The 19046-nt window shown below is 39.9% G+C and overlaps 1 protein-coding gene across 5 annotated transcripts in view; it reads right to left on the bottom strand.

Annotated features, from left to right (window-relative positions):
• The window catches only part of PCDH15 (protocadherin related 15), a 599860-nt gene that overhangs the window by 202681 nt on the left and 378133 nt on the right, over window positions 1–19046 (bottom strand). For all 5 annotated transcript variants that reach the window (XM_069863953.1, XM_069863958.1, XM_069863956.1 and 2 more), the window contains 2 exons: window positions 11678–11786; window positions 5165–5277 (listed from right to left, as the gene is read on the bottom strand). In XM_069863953.1, coding sequence (XP_069720054.1) covers window positions 5165–5277; window positions 11678–11786 — 222 coding nt within the window. The remainder of the gene's footprint in view (window positions 1–5164; window positions 5278–11677; window positions 11787–19046) is intronic.

Here is a 19046-nt window from a genome sequence, read left to right as displayed (position 1 = left end):
TTGAGACAGGTACGTAAGATACAGAAAATACTTTGTAAGGATATCTTCAAAATATTCTGCACGGCTGCGGCATGGCGTTGAAATACACTTTGTTACCAACACTGTCTGGAAGTCACCAAAAAAACCCAAGCAACTGTGACACAATCTAATTCTGTTTGTAAAGTCTATTCCCTATGAGCCATAAAACTTTCAGATTCAAGAAAAAGTCTTATTAAATAGCCAGGCTACAAGCGTTATTTGAAGCTGGGAAACTTACCCCCCCTGCCTATTTTTTTAAATCTAATTGAGATGTCCAATTTACATGAATCCTTCCCTATTTCCCAATGGCACAGATACAATCTAATACAACAGACAGTGGTTTAAGAATTAACTATACAGGCTGTCTGAAAACCCATTCTAAAACTACATTATAAATTTAATTTCCTCAACACACAGGTGTCCACATGAGACTAACAAAACATTCCTCTATTTTTCCACCTCATGATAAAATATTCAAAGTATTTTTAGTCATTAATACAATTATCCCTGCACCACTAACAATGAAAAATCAATTACTGCAAGAGAAATAAAATTCTTATGCTGATTTTGAATCTCACATGCATGCGTTTTCTTTACACTGGAGGAAATTCAAGGTATTGATTGTTCTCGGTAAATAACATAGACCAGAGAGATATAACCATAAGAGAAAAGGTATGCCTATATATTTGTATTCTCAAAATACTTCCAGTCTTATTTTTCTATTGCAACTCCTACAGGTTTTATAGCAAACCAGAATGAACAAAATTCTTCATTCTTCCCTACTTACTGGATACTAAACCCTTGCAATACTGAAGTATTGGAGAACCAGAGCTACCTTCTGGCATATCTTATCAACCAGTCATGCAACAGTTGCTAAGAAAACACTTTCCTCCTTTACTCTGTATTACTATTCATATTTTTAGTAGAACCACTTTGGATCTTTAACAGAGTTGACAAAAATTTTGTAATCATAGTAAATAACATGGATATTCATTTATTTATAGGAGGATCACTTTTTGCTTTGCAAGAGCAAGACACTGCCTGCTCCCAAAGCTCCAGGAGCCCCTATAGATTGCGTTACCAACCAGTAAGCATCATTTTATCAAAAAATGGTCTCCGTAGTGGGTCATTTCCATTAACCAGTATTTTACTACTGCATAAGCACATCTAGCCTTCAGTAGCCCATTTGCTTGCAAATTGATTTTAATAAAACTGTCAAGTTAGATTTTGTCTCACTGATAAACAACTGATATTCAAATAGGAAAAGGATCAAGCTGCATTGATTTGACTAATTCTCCTCTTTGTTTCATGACATGCACACTTCAAAAAAAATATAAAAAATGTAAAATGTGACACTTTTCAGAGCTGGTATCAAGAACGTAGTCTCATGTCTACAATGCAGTGGTCATGTTTTGTCTAGAAAAGTGATCAAAGCTGCTGCCACCTTCTTCAAGCAGCTGCACCTTCTTCCACAAGTAGAGGGGTACCAGAGGTAAAGTTAACTCTACCGAGGACTAAACTGATTACATCCCTTCCTGTTACGAGTCATTTTCCTCCAGAAGAAAGACAGCTATAGTAGTGACAATGTGAAGGAAATGCAGTAATAAGTTTATTATTTTACTGAGAATCTCAGCAAGGCTAGAGATCAAAGATGTAATTATTTTTTTTTTTAACTTTTGAGGTTGCTGAAAGTGTGTTCCCTACCAGCACAGCCTTGGTTTGATTTCTCTAGCAGCTGTCTTCTGTAAAGCAGCACCATCTGCTCCAGAGGAGAGTGTTCTCTCTCCAAACAGCTCTCCAGAGAGACCTCCAGTCCCAGCCTTTATGGATAGAAATCTTTAAACTACACACATACGTATTTATGAAATAAATGAAATAAAACTTATTCCAAAAGCAGTAAATGATTTCAAAGAAGGGGTGAGTTTAATGGGGTGTGGTTTTGCATTTCAGGAACAATCTCTTATAACAGAGGAAAAGTAAGTAAAGGGAAGAAAACACTTACAAAGCATTACGTTCACAGCCTCTCAAATTTTGGGTGTCATGTTTTTTATAGGGTTCTTTGGGGTGTCAAATTTTTAGTTACAGTATTATTAAGACTGGAAAGCCCTTTCCGTTTAAAGGCTCTAAATCCACATGTTTATTGTGACAGTCTTGCAGTTGCCACATGGAAATTTCAATGGGACACAACCCCCGCAGCCCCCCACCCATTCTTTAATAAAAAGCCCCTGTTTCTCTGCAGGGAATGGAAAGGACAGGAGCTTCCCTAGGAAGGACCAACACATTTGTCCCCTTGCTTATCATCAAATATCTTCTGGGGGTAGCAGGAAAGCTGAAAATCAGCATTTCTTTGTACAAAGTTTCCCTTTTTCTATTGTCTACCTATGTGAGAATTCAGTATTTATCAGCAGTGCAGTTTTTATACTACAGATGAGTGCACCAATTACCTATCCACCTTGCCTTACGCATTCTAATATTCATATATTGACTTAACGACCTTTCCTATTTCACTGTTTTCCATAATATTTTGGCAGGAAGAAAAAGTAAAAAAGGATCCCCTGATACCAGAGGGAATATGTTAAAGATTAAATTCAGCAAGTCCTGCAAAAATAACATTTTTTTTCTGTTTAAAGTGAACCTCACCCCTCCAGCTAATACAGAATCAGATTCAACACCTTCAACACTGAGAAGTGCAGACTTGAGAACGTGCAAAAGAAGAATCCTAAGATTTGATTTGGTACAAGTCTCAGACATTATAACAGTTCAAAAGGTCTCTGTACAACACAGCATTAAAACTTTTATTATTCTAGCGGGTGGAATATTATCATTCTTACGGACTGATAATCTTCCTTATTATCCCCTTGACTGCACATATAACACTGCAATATGAAGCTAATAATGCCTCTACACATTTGCATTATCAACAGACCTTGCTATTTAGCCTGCAGAATGTGGTACCAGACCAGTGTAACTGATGTTCTTTAATTGATGTATTATGCTGCTGTTTATGGCTGCTGAATTTTGACAACAACAACAAAATCAAACAAAGTGCTACATGGCTTTAACCTGTAACTTAGCATATTTATTCAGATATTAACCCACCTAAGTTTCTTCATCTGCCCACTGACAGCAGAATGCCGCAACGGAAGGTAAGCTCAAAACCAGGCTATTATAAAAGAATCCAATCACAAATTATTTCACTCAAAACATATACAAGGCTTGTACTTCAACACACATGCAGTCAACTAAGGTAGAGAATTAACACAAGTTTTTAAAAAGGTGCCGAGTTATTAAAATTTCCTATAAGCTGCAATTTTGTTTCATCTTCTGTCACATTAATACTCACAGTTATATTCCTCAGAAGACACCAAAAGGACCTGTGTATTAATAAATCTATTATCATTTTCCCAGAGGAAATGCTGCTCTCTTTGAGATGCACAGAGGGAGCCTGCAAATCTCTCACTACCTCTCTCTCAATAAGTGCTCAGAGTTAATATAAAAAAGAATAATTCCTACAGGTATTAACACAGAGTCATCTTTTGCATGGCCGGGCACAGGAACAGACACAATTTGGGACCCTGTCACACCATATTTTTATCTGTCCCTTTATCCCTTCTTATATCAAGAGCAGAAGTGTGTATCATTGCACCTCTCACTCCCCAGTGACTGGAAGATGAGTTTTGCTCTGAGAAATCCTTCTCAGATTTTCCTTGAGGAGTAGCAAGCGTTTTGATCTGACCACATGACAGGCTGGGAGCCAGCAAGCGTATGGCCCATGGTTAAAGAGGTTCATAGACCACTACAGAGGAAGGAGCTGCTCTTCTCAAGGAGCTTGCCTGCTGCCAGTGGCACCATTAATGCCCCCGCCGCCAAAGAAAAACAGAAGAGGAGGAGAGGCAAATAAATAATTGTCACCATCTGAGTACAAGCATTCTATTTAGAAATAGATTAAATAATATGACAACGAACAGCAAGAGCTTTCTTACATGCCTGCATTAAATCACACTGTGGTCTGCAAAGCCCGCTCTCTATTCTACACAAAAACACACCCATAAAGAAACAAGTGGTCTGCTACTTTAAAACAGACTACTGCAATTCCCTTTTCTTTTATTTGCTCGTCTGCTTACCAATAAATACAGCAAAACCTATACAATTTTCTGTTGCATTAAACAACAGCTTTAGGGACAACTCCAGACTCTTTCCAAGGAACCAAACGTAATTCTGCTCCATTCTCACTAGAGACCATCTCTACTGACCTGCCTTTAGCAGTCCCTTCACACCAACTTCATCTGCAGGAAACCTTACGGCTTTGCTCAATTTTCCTCAAAGTACAATTACTACCTTACTATATTTAACAAGTTTAGCAATTAAATATATATCATCATCTCCTTTTCCTCTTAATGCTCAAAATGGCAAAGCAAACAGCAAACACTGAAAGTACTTTATACTTGCAACACTGGGACTCCGAAACCAGATGAAGATACACTTGGAGATTTTCTCCGAGACACCCTCTTCACAACTAACTGGTATGTGCTTTGATCACCTGGCTCAGTTAAGAACTGCAGAATGTTATCAAGTCAGACTACAAAATTAAGGAGAGTGCGGTATGTACAAAAGTGGAAGGAATACAGCTTTCCTTGTCCATGGTAGGATTTGAAAAGACCAGCCCCACAGAAGTGGTTTATGCCTCTTCCCAGCAGTAGGAGCTGAAGGCGATCAGCCCTGGTTGTGTTTGAGAGCTTTCTTTTTATCCAGTAGCAGAGGTGGAATGAGGAAGACATAGAGACGATTTTTTGTTCTCTATATGTATGATTCTCTAGCACGAGTTGTGAATGGGAGAAAATATGAAATATAAACCTAAATGCATTCTCAATACAATTGAGTTTGTGAAGAGCAAACATACAAGTGGTACTTACAGTTTGTTCATCCAGTATCAACATAAACCAAACCAATACAACTCTATCATGATTCATTCCCTTTTTTGAAAACACTTCCCTTCCTTCCCCGTGCCTGTGCTAATTGATGCCCAACAGGTTAAAAAAGAAAAACGCAGAAAAGATAAGCAAGCCCACTTCGCATTTTCTCTATATCTTTTAGTTACTAAGCCGTATTCAAAAGCGTATGGAAGTAAGAATTCAGTCAAAATTACCTTAATAACCAAGTCGAACTTCTGGAATAAATCCCTGTTTATTGGCTTTAGGAGTGTGAGTTCAGCTGTTGTGAGATTCATATGGAAATACTGTGGATAATCCTCCGGAGTACCTGTAAGAAAAGCCATCAAGGTTTGAATAAATGCTGTTTCTCAAAGATTTAGTTAAACATTATGTTTATCTCACTTATTAGCCATCAAAGGGAAAAAAACTTAATCCTGCCATTATAAGGATAAAACATTGCATTAAGTGTAAACAGAGCTTAAGGACACTACTAACATTATGCATAATATCATTATCATTATTTCCTTACTCTCCCTAATCATGAAGGTGCTTCGCAGCTGGGAATCCCTAAGTGCCTGATATCAACAGGAACCCAAACACACCTGCATCTGCTGGAAATACTGCTTCCCAGCTTCCAGGAGATATGCATCAATCTAATCCGATAAGAGGACATACGCAGGAATAGCTTTCAGTACAAATTATCTTCCATTTCTACCCACCACATCCCGGAAAACCAGTTTGCAAAACAAACACCACTGAGATTTTCTTTCCCCTGCTTTGAAGTACGTTTCCCTGTGGGGTCGCTGGACATAAGCTGACATTATTCGGGGAGCAAAGAACACTAGGAACTGTTTTTTTGAGTGCACACATTTAAACAAAGAAAATACACAATGAGGTGATATGACAAAGATGTTATCACTACGTTCACGACAGCTGTGTTATTGCTTACAGACAATGCCTGGACATTTGCAATTTAAAGTGCACATTTTATACACCTAAGCTCTTACAGGCCTCCGTTACAAGTTCTTTAATGCATAATCAATAACATATACATAAGTTAGATAACATAGATATGTTATTTTATAAATCCGTCTAAGAAAAGAAGTTTCTCACTCGGGAGGAAGCACCAGATGAAGGCTCACCTAACAGCTTCCATTTTGTGTGGTATCTTCACAGCTGAGAGTTTCCAGGATACTCTCCAACCCAGATAAAAAAGAAGCAGTCAGAGCCTGAAAAGATTTGTGAACTCCTGGAGATTCAGCAAGGGCTACGCAAAGGATGGAGACAGCCATGACCTTGCTGTACCTGGACCCAGGGCTGGCCAGCCAGGCAGATCCTGTCCAAAACTGTATCCATGGTACCACACTCAAGCAAAAAGGCTCTAGCAGCTGAGCCTGACACAGGAGGAGGGAAAAATTAAAAGCTGCAGTCATTTCAAGCTACAAGACTCTTGAAGTACACAAAAAAAGCAGCAACTGTGCAGCATTAATAAGCAGAGGGGATACTGCAACAGTGCCTCTCACCTGTCAGAGAAGAGAGTCGACATCTTCTTCTTTTAACAAAAAGGAAAAAGAAGACAAATGGATGTCCTCCCCTCATCTGCATGGCAGAAAACTGTATGCCCCTTCCCTTGCCTCTGTCTCATCCTAGTTTGCTTTGTTGTAGCTGTCTGACTTTCCCTGTGCCAGCCTGACTTTCAGCTGGGGAGATGAGACCACAAATCTGAACAGAGCAGGGCTCAGAAAGCCAGAGTGTTCAGAAGTGGCATGAACCCTGGCATCTCACAGCTTATAAGTATCACAAACTGTCCAAAGACACCAAAATACTGATAACGAGTCTAAGATCTGTAATCATTTTGCGTCTAGGAATAGTCCTGTGTAACAGCTGAGAGGCAGAAGGCTTTGCAATGGATTACTGACCCAGCACATCCTCTGAGCCCAGGAGTTAGTGTATCTTCAAGCAGCCATGAGAGCAGCACAAATATTGCCGTGCCAAATCTTCACTCAGGTCTAACACAGAAGAAGATTCAACCAAAAAAAGGACCCCTTTCCTGACAAATGATGCTACTATTTTTTCACCTTTCAAGTGGAGTGATTAGAAACTGCTTTTGAAAGCCAGTAGCTGTCCCAGGAGTCGAACTGCCGTCCAATCTCATGTGCAGCAATTGAATTTGCAACTCATCAAATGACAACCATTTGCTTGATATACAAGGTCTGATACAGAAAAAGAGAGACTGTGACTGTTACTCTTTTCATTTAACAATTTAAGAAAATCAACTACTACCATCACCTTCCAAACAGTTCCCTTCTGAGCTGGCACACCCTGCATAGGATGCTGCCAACTTCCAGAGCAATTCTACAGATCCTTGTCTGAAAGGCTGTTGAAGATCTCTGTTTGTTCTGCTTTCACATCTTCAACTGACAAATAATGAGTTCCTTTGGGCACTGGCTTGATGTTTGAGATCTCTTCACCATCAGCCTCAGTCAATAATTTAAAAGTTTCTCACGTGGATTTCTTCAGTTTCATGAAAAACTTGATGTTCACTCTTGCACACAGACATATTCCAACTGAAGGCAAGAAAATGTCTCTATCTGAACACATGCTCACTCATGCTGAGTGAAGAGATCAAGTTGCACCTTGCCTCACTGTGACAGGTTAGAACATGTTCTATAAACATCTCTGTCTCTACCCTCTCAATCTTGGTTCCCGAGCTACAGGGTTAATCTCTTTTTCCTTTGTGTCGGACCTTGTGTATTGTGTGTGTCCATGGTCTGTGACTATCTTTGTAGACACGTATTCCATAGACCCAGAGAGGAATAACAGAAAGAACCACTACGGATTATTTTTTCTATCACAACAACAAAATAAATGCAGAGTTCCTAGCTCCAAGATATGTGCTCCCCCTGCCCCACCTTCTAGTTCCAAGACCTGTGTCCCTCCTTCCCCACTTTCTAGTTCCAAGACCTGTGTCCCCCCTGCCCCACCTTTTAACTTCAACTCTCCTAATTAACCAATCTAATTTTTTAAGAGTGCTAGGCATCCAGCCTAAGCTTCAAACTTTTGGCAGACAGCAGATTGCTGTACTCTTAGAAGGCTGCACATCACAAGGGCTGATGCTGAAACTAAGACAAATCAAGAGATTAAGGATTCAAACGCAAATGCACTGAGAAAGTAGAAAACAAGAGGATCCCTGAAGGAAAAAAAATACATAAGGGAGAATAAAGATGGCTGTAACAGGCACAAAATCATATACAGCAGGAAAGATGAAGCCAATATTGTGTAAGGATACCAGGAAAGAACCCAGAGCAAACAAACAATAATAATAAAAGAAATAATCAGAGAGCTCTGTGGATGAGCTCCGTGTCTCCTGCCTCCAGAAATTCGGCTGGTCTGGGTGTTTGGAGAGGTCTAGGGTATCAAAATACGGTGGGCCAACATGCACCAGTGGGTCCAAACGGTTCCTCAGGAAAGGAGGACATGAAGGGTGGCACGTGGTTTCTTTTCTGTGCTTTAACACTTGAAGATGAGATTGCACCATCCACACTAACAGCGAGCATTCAGCGTAGTTGAGGATTTAAAGGAAAAATCTATTTTTGACAAGGACTGGACCCAGAGAAAAGAAAGCCTTAAAATTACTAGTAAAAATACCAAAGGGAAAACCTTCAACAAGGTAAATACAGGAGTAGCACAGGGCTGTGACGCAGATTGCACTAAGGAAAAAAATAAGGACAGATTGCAGATGAGAGAAAGTGAGCTGGCTTCTACTCCGTTTTTACTGCACACACAGTATATGCAAAAGGGAGGTGGCTTGCTGACACATTTGCTTAAGCCAGATGCTATATGTGGGTCTATTGCAATGACTCACATAAATTAGCAGTCTTGAAAGGGTTGTAAAAATTAGTGCATAAAAAAAAAATTCCAAACAACACATTTCCAAATGTAAAGAAATTTTATAAGAAATGATATATTACAGTATGGCACCAGTTCAATCCTCCCCTCTGAAGTACTTCATTGCACTTTGGAAGGTGGCACTTTCATCATGCACTTCAGCCAACACTTTAAATAGCAGACAAGAATCCCAGTAGTACTATCCTGTAACCAGTTCTCTAATCTTAGGATGACCCTCAAGAATATTTAAGACCAAATCCTCAATCATTTTATCAGTATCAGTCCATAACTACTTAAACAAGAACATTCATACATCTCGATATATCCTTTGAGAGGACTATACTCAGAGGTCAGAATGTGAAAGTGAGCAGAAAAACATGGGCTATTAACACACTAGGGTTATTTCTTCATTTCTCAAGTGCCTTACTCTCAATTACTTTTGTTTTCAGCAGTGCTATGCTCACCTGAATGTGTAACAAGGCTTCCAAGGGCATTTATTGTTACCTCATTGAGGGACCCTGATTCTCTTACCATGAATAAGCTGTTGATGGAACTGGAGAGGTTCAGTCTTAGCCTCCCCACAGGGGAAAGGTCGCTAGATCTGGTGAAAGCAGCACTGAGGCATTTACCTGAATGCTTGAAAGGCTAGTGGCTTGAAAACATGACAGGCAGTGATCTTTATGGGCACTTAAGGGTGAGTTTAGTTAAGTCACATGAAGTTGAACTGAGTTATTGCTGCAGTGATGTGGGCTTCATTTAAAACAAACTTGGGTTTATAGAAGATACTAACGACCCTGTGAAAGACGTGCAGATTTCATAGGTAGCATGGACACTGCCCAAAGCGTATGCCAGGACTTGACCTGGACAGGTGTGCACTGGGAGGAAGAAAGCAGGGTAAAAGAAGAACCAAATTAAAACTCAGTCAAATCAAATAAAATTCAAAGTCACTCTCATTTTCAGTAAGTAGCTTATTCTCTCATTTTACAGGCACAACTCAGACCTTCCAGTGTATAAAAAAAAGACATATCCAAAGACTTAAAGAAGAAATATAATTAGATCTAAAGCAAGGGGAAAATCCATAGAACAAGAAATATCTGCAAGACCAATTTTCTGTGAAATCATTTAATATTTTCTGAGGTAAAGCTAAAATATAAATAGCGCTGCCTACTGGCAAAGACAAAGACAAACTTAAACTAAAAAGAAATACTTTTGAAGACCATGTGAAAAAAAGAGATTGTCTTTCCACTGAAAAATCCTCAAAATCAAACCAAATTGCTATAATACATCTTTCTGAATTATTTCTTTGAGGTCAAAGCAGACATTCAAGCATTAAAAATATCACAAGTTAGTGAAATACAATTTTTGATATGTGAACTATGAAGAATTTTGCCAGTTATGCAAAGAACTTCAAATAAATGGACTAAATATTGCACTAGGACATAGAATCATAGAATTCCTAGCGGGGGGAAAAGACATTTGAGATCATCAAGTCCAACTGCACCTGTCCACAACTAAATCATATCCTGAAGCACTTCATCAGGACTTCATGTTGACATAACTGTCAACAGCAAAATTTATTAATAAGTGAATTCAATTTATAAATAAACCACATCTAATTTCAAACAGAAAACCACCTGGTATATTTATTCGACAAGTTTCCTTACAGAACAGCTCTGCTTGAAGAGGGCTGGCTGACAGACAGCACTGTATCCCTTCATCTGCCAGCTTCAAATGCAGTTACAGCCTGAAGGAACAGAGCTCGCTTACCCAAACAAAATCTGACTTGCTTTTTTTAGAGGCTGCTGAAGCCTGCCATGCTGAGGCTGACAGCCATCGCCACGTCCCTTGCCATGTTCCTGGGAGCAGAGCCCAGGAAAAGCCAAATGCCTCGAGATCAGGCTGTTGGCATCAAGCGGGCTCTGGCTCCTGCGTTTTGCACACAGAGCTCAGGACTCGCACATTCAGTACAACCGTGCCTGGTGTGGTAGTGATTCATTCCCACCCTCCTAAAATAGCTCTTACAAAGACAGCCATATCAAACCTACTATTTTTCCCCTTCCACAACATAACTAAAACATACGTCAGCATTTTTTTTTATTAATGACAAGCAAAACCATGCAATTTGATCACTAGAATCCTTACTTCCACCTCTACGAGGGTGAGGAAGCCCTGTTGCTGCAGTTTAACACAGTAAACATGAAACCAGTGCGATTTCACCAAACATGCAGCTTTCAATTCCCACCTATTAAATGCAGGAAAGTAGCAGGAAAATAAAATACACAGCAGAATACAAGACAACCGACAGCTATGTGGCTACTCCCTGAACTCTTTCTGACACTGCATTCCTCTTGTGCCAGAAAACAGCATGGCCAGCTAAAATACCGCATTACAAGGGAAAACACAAGCTCACAGGCAGCAAAATTAAAGGTGGATGGAGTAAGACCCTTTAAGTTGCTCTGTGCCACAAGGTTTCTGGAATGAAACCTGCTCTAACTGCCTTTGTTTAGCATCTTTCATTGCTTCTTGTCACTCGTGAAAGGAAATGCCTTGTGGCGTAGCTATGAGCACAAACAACGCCTCTTGTTGTTTGCTGTGTTGCTCCATTCGCTAAACAAGACAATTCTAAAGCTAATCTGAATAAATAATAATAAATAATGCATCCATCTGAAATAAACTTCTAAATTGCAATTCAATGTAAATAGGCAGAGCGATGATTTCAAACCTCCCGCTAACCACAATATGAATTTTTATTAGGTTTTCACTCTCCCAGTGTGTCTCTTTCGGGCTGGTCATAACAAAGCAACCGATTGTAAGCGATAGGAAGAGTAGCAGACACCAACCAACTAGGATGGAATAGAGGATGCCTGGTCGATCAGAAGGAGGCTGGATATTTCGGTCCTGGTCTATGGCTTGTATGGGTGGAGTGACACTGATGGGATTCACATGTGCCTGAAAAGAAAAATCAGACAGATTTGAAACAGAAAAATTAGAAAGCCAGTAGGTAGATCTTTAGGTTTAACACAAACACATCCCACTGAAAAGGATGCCTGCTGAAATTGCAGGAGAAAAAAACCCTCATATTTAAGAGAATACTTAGAGCATGTGTCCCTTTTGAAATCAAAATTAATTAGGCAATGTATATTTCTACAGCTATCACTTTTCTTTCAGATACATCCGATACTACAATAGTATCTTCAAAGAAATGAAGCCTGCAAATGTTCAAGCAAATGCTTGACTGTGCTGCTATAAATAGTCTCTTGAATCAGACATTTCAGACAATCATAGCAGTGAAAACCAGCTAATGCTTTAAAAAAGGAAATAAAACCAAACTGAATATGAGAATCATTAGGAGGCAGAGTGGCTGTGATATATGAATACCTACTGCAAAAGAAATTCAAGCCAAGGTACGGACATTTCAAGGATAGGTACATTTGAAAAGTATGGATAGACATCGCAATAATTCACACTGTTACTCAGAAGCGGATTGATTTCACAGGCTGAACATGGAAATGGAAAGCCAGGAAAAGCCTTCACAGGCTTTCATCTTGTTCAGTATTTGTATGCTCATTTTTGCACATACCAACTTAATAGCATTCCTGCACCCACTAACAGAACTTAGACACCATTCTCACTCTGATTATTTTCTAAAGCGTTCCTATGCCAATACGGTCACCAGCAGTAATACCAGACCTGCCATTCCCAGCTCTAGAAGAACAGTTTCAATAGCCTTGGCTGCTTTAATCAACTAGAAACGTAGCTACTCCATGAATGTACGTGCACCAGTCTTTTCGATGCCCTTCTTGGAACTTTTAATTGTGTGGGAAAAATGTTTAGTAACCTCTGTGAAAAATCAGACACCTTTTTTTTCCACATACGACTAATCTTGGCAGCCTTTGCTTTGGAAAACTCTAGTGCTCCGTGTTCTGCAAGAGGAAACTTGAAATGTAGTGTAGGAACAGGAATTAGACAAGTCCCCATTTCAGCAGGTTTTGGCACAGCCTTTAGAAGTCCTTCTGCTGAGATTTGAAAGAACTCTGCAAGAGCTTTAGTAATGTCTATCAGTAAACCTGGAGGGAAAAGAGGTGAGCCAGGAGGAGGAAGCCAAGACAGGAATGGATGCAAGGCAGTCTGTAAGACATGAGAGTTAATAACTTCTCCTGTAATTTTGCATATGTCGCCATATGGTCAACTGCAATAACACAAGCTATTCTGCCCATGGTTTGCCCACCCAGGAGTTATCTCCTACATGTTACTGAGGTCTGATGAGGCATTTCCAGGCTCACGAGCCAGGGCTTGCAGCCAGATGTGGTTACACAGCTGTCAGCTTTGGGTGCAGAGCATCTGCCTCCCAACACGACACTGGTATTTCCTCGCTCTGCCTCTCTGCTCATGCCTCTTTTCCACAGTTCCCAATGAGCAGGCGAAGTCCTTTGTCACACGTCTGTTTCCACTTTTGACTCCTTTAAAAATTAAACTCTTAAACTTCTAATGAGGAAGATGAGCTCAAAATAGGCATAAGAGGGAAGAAGATATATTTGACATATGCTTGAATTTTTAACATTGCATAAAAGTTACATGCTGAGAAATAAGATTATGCATAAAACTGTCCAAGACTAAAATGCTATTTTTAAATTTACAGATCAATTGAAGGACTCTCAGACAAATCTACATTACAGTTAAAAATGCACCCACAACAAAACCAGTCTCATTTGCTAAGGCTGGCTAGGCTTTAAATTCACCATTACAATACTGGAGACCAAGCTGAAACGCGTGGGTCTGCACTAGAGTAAGAGCAAAGCACGTAGCCTTATCGCTAATGAGCTGTTAGCTGTACCTGACCAGCGAAACCAGAATAAAAGATATAACTCAGACAGCAAGGATGTGGGCTTTACTTTCAATTCAGAAAGAAATTCAAGAGCAGCATTTAGAAAAACTGCCTTTGAAATTAAACAGATTAGTGTTTGATAGGAATGGTTGGACTCGATGATCCGGTGGGTCTCTTCCAACCTGGTGATTCTATGACTCTACTTGAACAACTGATATTTTATCCCACGTTGCCACCACTACAGCGACTCCTCGGCACCAAAGAAATCAACGGAACAGATGCAATTTGTATAAGAAAATGAAGAAGTATAAGAAAACTAAGAATGGAATGTCAAATCCATTAAAGTTTTGTTCCATATAAGTTGTTTTTCGAAGCACTGTACACACCCTGAAACGTGTTGCTCATAAACCAGAAGATTTCCCACAACAAGATCAGTCGCTATCTGCTGAAATGTTTAGGGATAGTTTAAAGCTGTTCTGAATTAAACAGGCTGACCCACCTTGAAGCAAAGCTAAAGTTACTTTCATACTGTTTTAATGATCTATAGATAAGACAAGTTGTATCTTTCCCATTTAAACCTAAATTAGAACTATGACAATCAAACTGTAGAAAGAAGTGGCTATTAAGTATGTTAGTTAATTTGTAAAAGCACGTATAGGATCATTTCAGAAGGTGTAATATACTTTCTTAAAAAAAATAATTAAAAATTTGTGTTCAAAACATGCTTTGATTGACAGCAGTAAAAAATATGATTTTTACAGAAGGATTCTTCTTTCTTTCCTGAGCCATTCAACATGCAGAAGGTGCGACCAGGTGCTCACCTTGCCCACACCCTGCTGATGTGGGGCCGCTTGGCCCCAAAGCTGACGGGGTTCAGGGGACCTGAGGTAGCTCTGTCAAGTCCACCTTGCTGGGATGGGGTCCCAGTCCTGCCCCCAGAACTGGTCTGCACACCCCTGCTAGCAGCTGTGGCTAGAGATCACAAGATGACAATAACCACCACCATCCTCACCAGGAGGTTCAGAGAAAAGATGGTTCAGAGAGTGGTGAGAGGAAGGTGGCTCCCGACTTAGGCCTCCTTGTAGCTCTAATGAGCAGGTAAATGGTATAAATGGGGTCTGTGACAGCCACTGTGGTGACTGCCCAGGGAGGTGGTTGAGTCCCCTTCCTCGGAGGGGTTTAAGGCACGGGTGGACGAGGCACTGAGGGACATGGGTTAGTGATTGATGGGAATGGTTGGACTCAATGATCCAGTGGGTCTCTTCCAATCTGGTGATTCTATGATTAGATCCAATATCCTTGCAAAAGACCATCTCCCCATCACTGTTGTTCTCAGCCTCAAGAGAGCTGCATAAAAAGACTGAAGTTCGTTAATGAAAAGGAATGGAAAAAAGAATACTGAAAGAGCAAAATGTTAGCAGGATCCATGACTGCTTAAGGACGCTCAGTTTAAGGCAAAGAGAAAGCAAATGGGTTTTTTACTGAGACGGGTTTGAGACAGGTCAAGACAAGTCAGCAGGGCAGGAGAGTGGTGCAGGGAAGGCTCCTCAGAATAAACGGATGCCCTTCAAAAACTAGATGTTTACAAGTGAAGAGCATAAAAGTGTTCACAAGCTCTGGCAGAAGCAGGTGATTAGAAAACAAACACCAAGCAGATCCCGTCAGTTCTAGGGTAAAATAGGCAGTAATTTATTTACTTTTCCCCATCAGGGAATGGATCTCTCAGTATTACTACTTTTTAAAAAATAATTCCTTCTTCAAACAGAACTGTGAGAAGCAGCCTGCAAGGGAGTCTGCAGGGCCAAGAGATGATCAAGGCAGAAAAAAAGAAATAAAAAAAAAGCTCAGAGAGAATTAGGTAGTAGCATAAAACCTATTTTTTTCTCCTTCCTTTGTGTTCACCGTGAAAAGACTCTGATGGGTCCACATGCCAGCACCTTCTTCATATGGAATGCGTAGCAGGTCCCACAAAATATCATAGCAAACAGAGACATTATGGACTGAACAAGTGAAATGAAGAGTGACACGAGGCCAAAAGCAGATGGTGTCTAAAGGAAGGCAAAAGTGAATCGTATGAACTTGCTGTGCTGTGTCGTCGCCTGCTTAAAAGTTTTCTGGTACCCACGAAACAGCAGGTGGCAAATGGAATCTCAAAGTTAAAAGGGTCCCAGGGGGATACTACCATGAAGCTGGAGGCTTGTACCAGGAGCAATTAGAAGATGATGTAATAACAGTCTGAGTGAACACATAAATAAATACAACACACCTGGGAAAGTTTGATTTTCTGCAAAGGAAAATCCAGCCTCTCAAACTTACTGTGGTTCCCTGCAAGAATCGCTGGCACTCGGATACCACGGGAGCGTGGAGACTCTCAGCTAACTTTGACAAGCTCCCTGACAAAACTTTCTCAAGGAAATTCACCCTCAACAAGTGAAAACCTGTGTATTCACAAACAGTTTAGGTTAAGAGAGGTGGGGCAGAGCAAGAGTGAGCTTTCAACCCCTGCAGGGAGACAGGGGAGATCCACAGGGGTATGTGCTGGTACTGGAGCTGCTCGGTTCACTCCTACCTGACCTCAGAAATACAGGGGAGAGCACAGTGAGAAAAATTACAGATTATACTCTATTATTCAGAGTAGAGAGGGTGAGGGTTATCTGCAAAAGGCTGCAGTTTTAAGCACTGAGGTCTGCATATTAATGAAGTGCCTCATTTTTTTCGCATTTTCCTTGTGGACATTCAGTCCTTTTATGAAAAACCGCTAACCAATACTCTTAGTACTCTTAGACAGAGAAATCTTCTCAGTTATGTTTGGGAGAGTGATTAGTCAAGATGATCCTGCTTTTCAATGAAATCAAACAAACCTTGACTGCTCAGGAGCCGTGAGGAGAGAGCACTGGGGATCTTCACCTCAGCTCTTTTCAAGAGAATGATCGCTCATAATTCTCTGTGAATGATCAGTGATAATAAAAGGTTTATTCACAACAGTCATAAAACAACACCATTTGCCTACCCCAGTCACTTGGACACGCTTCAAAAAGCAGCATCACTGAGTTTCCGCCATGGGAAAGATGTGAAAGACGACTGGAAATTATCTGAAGTTACTTTTATAAAATGAAAGGGTCAGAAAAGAAGAAAAAAAATAACAACAGCAAATATTTGTTCTAATGCTTTGTCTTAACATATTTAGTGTAGGTGGAAAAGGCTTCTGTTTATTTGTCACACTCAATTTATGGTTTGCTCTGTGACCTGCGTGGTTAGCCAAAATTTGGCTGCAAGTCATTCCAGTTTAGAAGAGAAGCCGATGATGGAGCCAGGTCTCTTTTAAACCATTCTGTTTATTCAGCGGAAAGGAAAAGCCACGTTATCCCTGGAGAAGAGAGAAACTGAGCTTCCAGACACCAGTACTCTTGCTTACATCTTTGAACACACTTCAACCACAAAAATCCTTTTTACTTTTACTCAGGAACCGACTACCAGCACATCTGAGCCCCTCTCTGATGTTTCCTTCTCCACCTGCTCTTCTGTTTCAGCGCACACATCTTCCTGTTGCAGTTAAAACTCTTTTAGCTAATACCTCCATTACAAATGGTGACACGTGGCTAGAATATAAAAGTTCAGGTACAATAGTAACATGATAATAAATATGATAATAATAAAACAATAACAATTGACAGCAATTGCCCTATCCTTTCTTAACTGAAAAATATATTAAAAATCAAACTACGAAAAAGATATTTAAACTGTAAATCATAGACTAGTCCCAAAATGCAAAAAAGGAACTATAAACCTCTGCGTGCATTCGTGTGAAGGTGTTTTAAGCTCCTACAGAGGACAGTGAGGAAGAGGAGCAACTGATTTTTATTTTTTTTTATTTATTAACATGTAGCTTAATGAACTTATGATTGCAAATGAATTCAATAACCTAGTATGTATGATCACTGCGTAAAAACATGTGGTTTTTTTTACCCTCACATGGTGACTGAAGAACAATTTAGAACAATTCAAAGGAAATTTACCACTAAGACGCAGAATACGCTTTTTTGGGTTTGTAAGAATAATTAACTAAAAGTGACTACTTTTAAAGTTACATCATTTTCTAAAGATTTTGCATGTACGTTATTTTATTTAAAACATTTTAAGATATACACGTCTGCCAGACTTTCAGTAGAAAGGTGTATATATATAATGTCATAAGCATTAAATGTAATAACTCTATTATTCAATTAAACATCAAAACTGAGGGAGTTTGTCATCTTATACAGACACTGTTGACTGACTCTTCAAATGATCTGCCTCCTCGTTCCTTAGCTGTAAGTCCCCTCATCCTCCTCCTCCGCTGAGACGTTTCTCATCTGCTTTTGGGGTAAAACATGACTTCTCAGGACTGCACAAAGCCTTTGGATGGTATCAGGTTGGACTCTGCATCTCTGGGAAAACGCTGCTAATGATTTAAAGCCAGCACGTTGCCAGAAAACTCACAGAGGGTCATTTTTGTTAAATGATGATTAACAAACAAGATAAAGAAAAGCGAGGGGAGAGTAACTCAGAAAACTTATTTGCCTAAATGAAATACATTCATTTCTTTATATGTTCACCTGGAGCTCATCCTCCTCATTTTTAAAAGCCACGCAGGTCAGAAAAAGTCTACTTGAAGTCAATGAAACAAAAACCCGGTCAATCGCTTAGGAGTGAGAGCCAAACTTTACGCTGCATACCCACAGTTTTACCCAGATACATCCCCAGAACACAGGGACTTCCTGCATTGTTGAACAGTAGCTTTTAAAGGACTTAAATCCTCTCAGGTCAATAACTCATTTCTCCCTATATTTAAGACTGCTCTCCCCATACTGTCCAATTTTTATCAAATAATCACGTCGGAGTCATGAAATCCTAGAACCTAACTGCAAGACTGAACAATAATTAAGGATTTCAAATTAGCTACCCAGCGCTATGCTGAATTGAAGCTGCCATAGGCTCATTCACAGCACCAGTTCTATCAAGAACTATGCATTACACGAGAAAAGAAGAAAGCACTGATTGGTATTTGCTGAGAGTTACTAGTTTAGTGGGTTTTTTTTTAAAGATAAGGGACCAGAATGATTGTCACACAGTTGATACTGAGCATAGCTATGCAATAAAAAAAACAAAGGCTTCCTATCTTCTCCATGGTTCACCCGAGATGCAATGCTAAATTTGCCAACTGCATCTATTCATGGGGAAGTTCTTCCTCTAAGGAAGATAAGGATGAAAAGGGAGGAAATGACACAGTTTTAGAGTTACAACGACAACATGATTTTCTGCACAAGAGTTGTTTGTTTTTTCTTTCTTATTACCACAAAAAATCATCGCACGCTGAGAAACTGAAGCACGGTTAACCTTGCTGA

This window comes from Phaenicophaeus curvirostris, chromosome 9, assembly GCF_032191515.1.
Source record: "Phaenicophaeus curvirostris isolate KB17595 chromosome 9, BPBGC_Pcur_1.0, whole genome shotgun sequence".
NCBI classification, from domain to species: Eukaryota; Metazoa; Chordata; class Aves; order Cuculiformes; family Cuculidae; genus Phaenicophaeus; species Phaenicophaeus curvirostris.
This window is presented reverse-complemented; position numbering and strand designations above follow the sequence as displayed.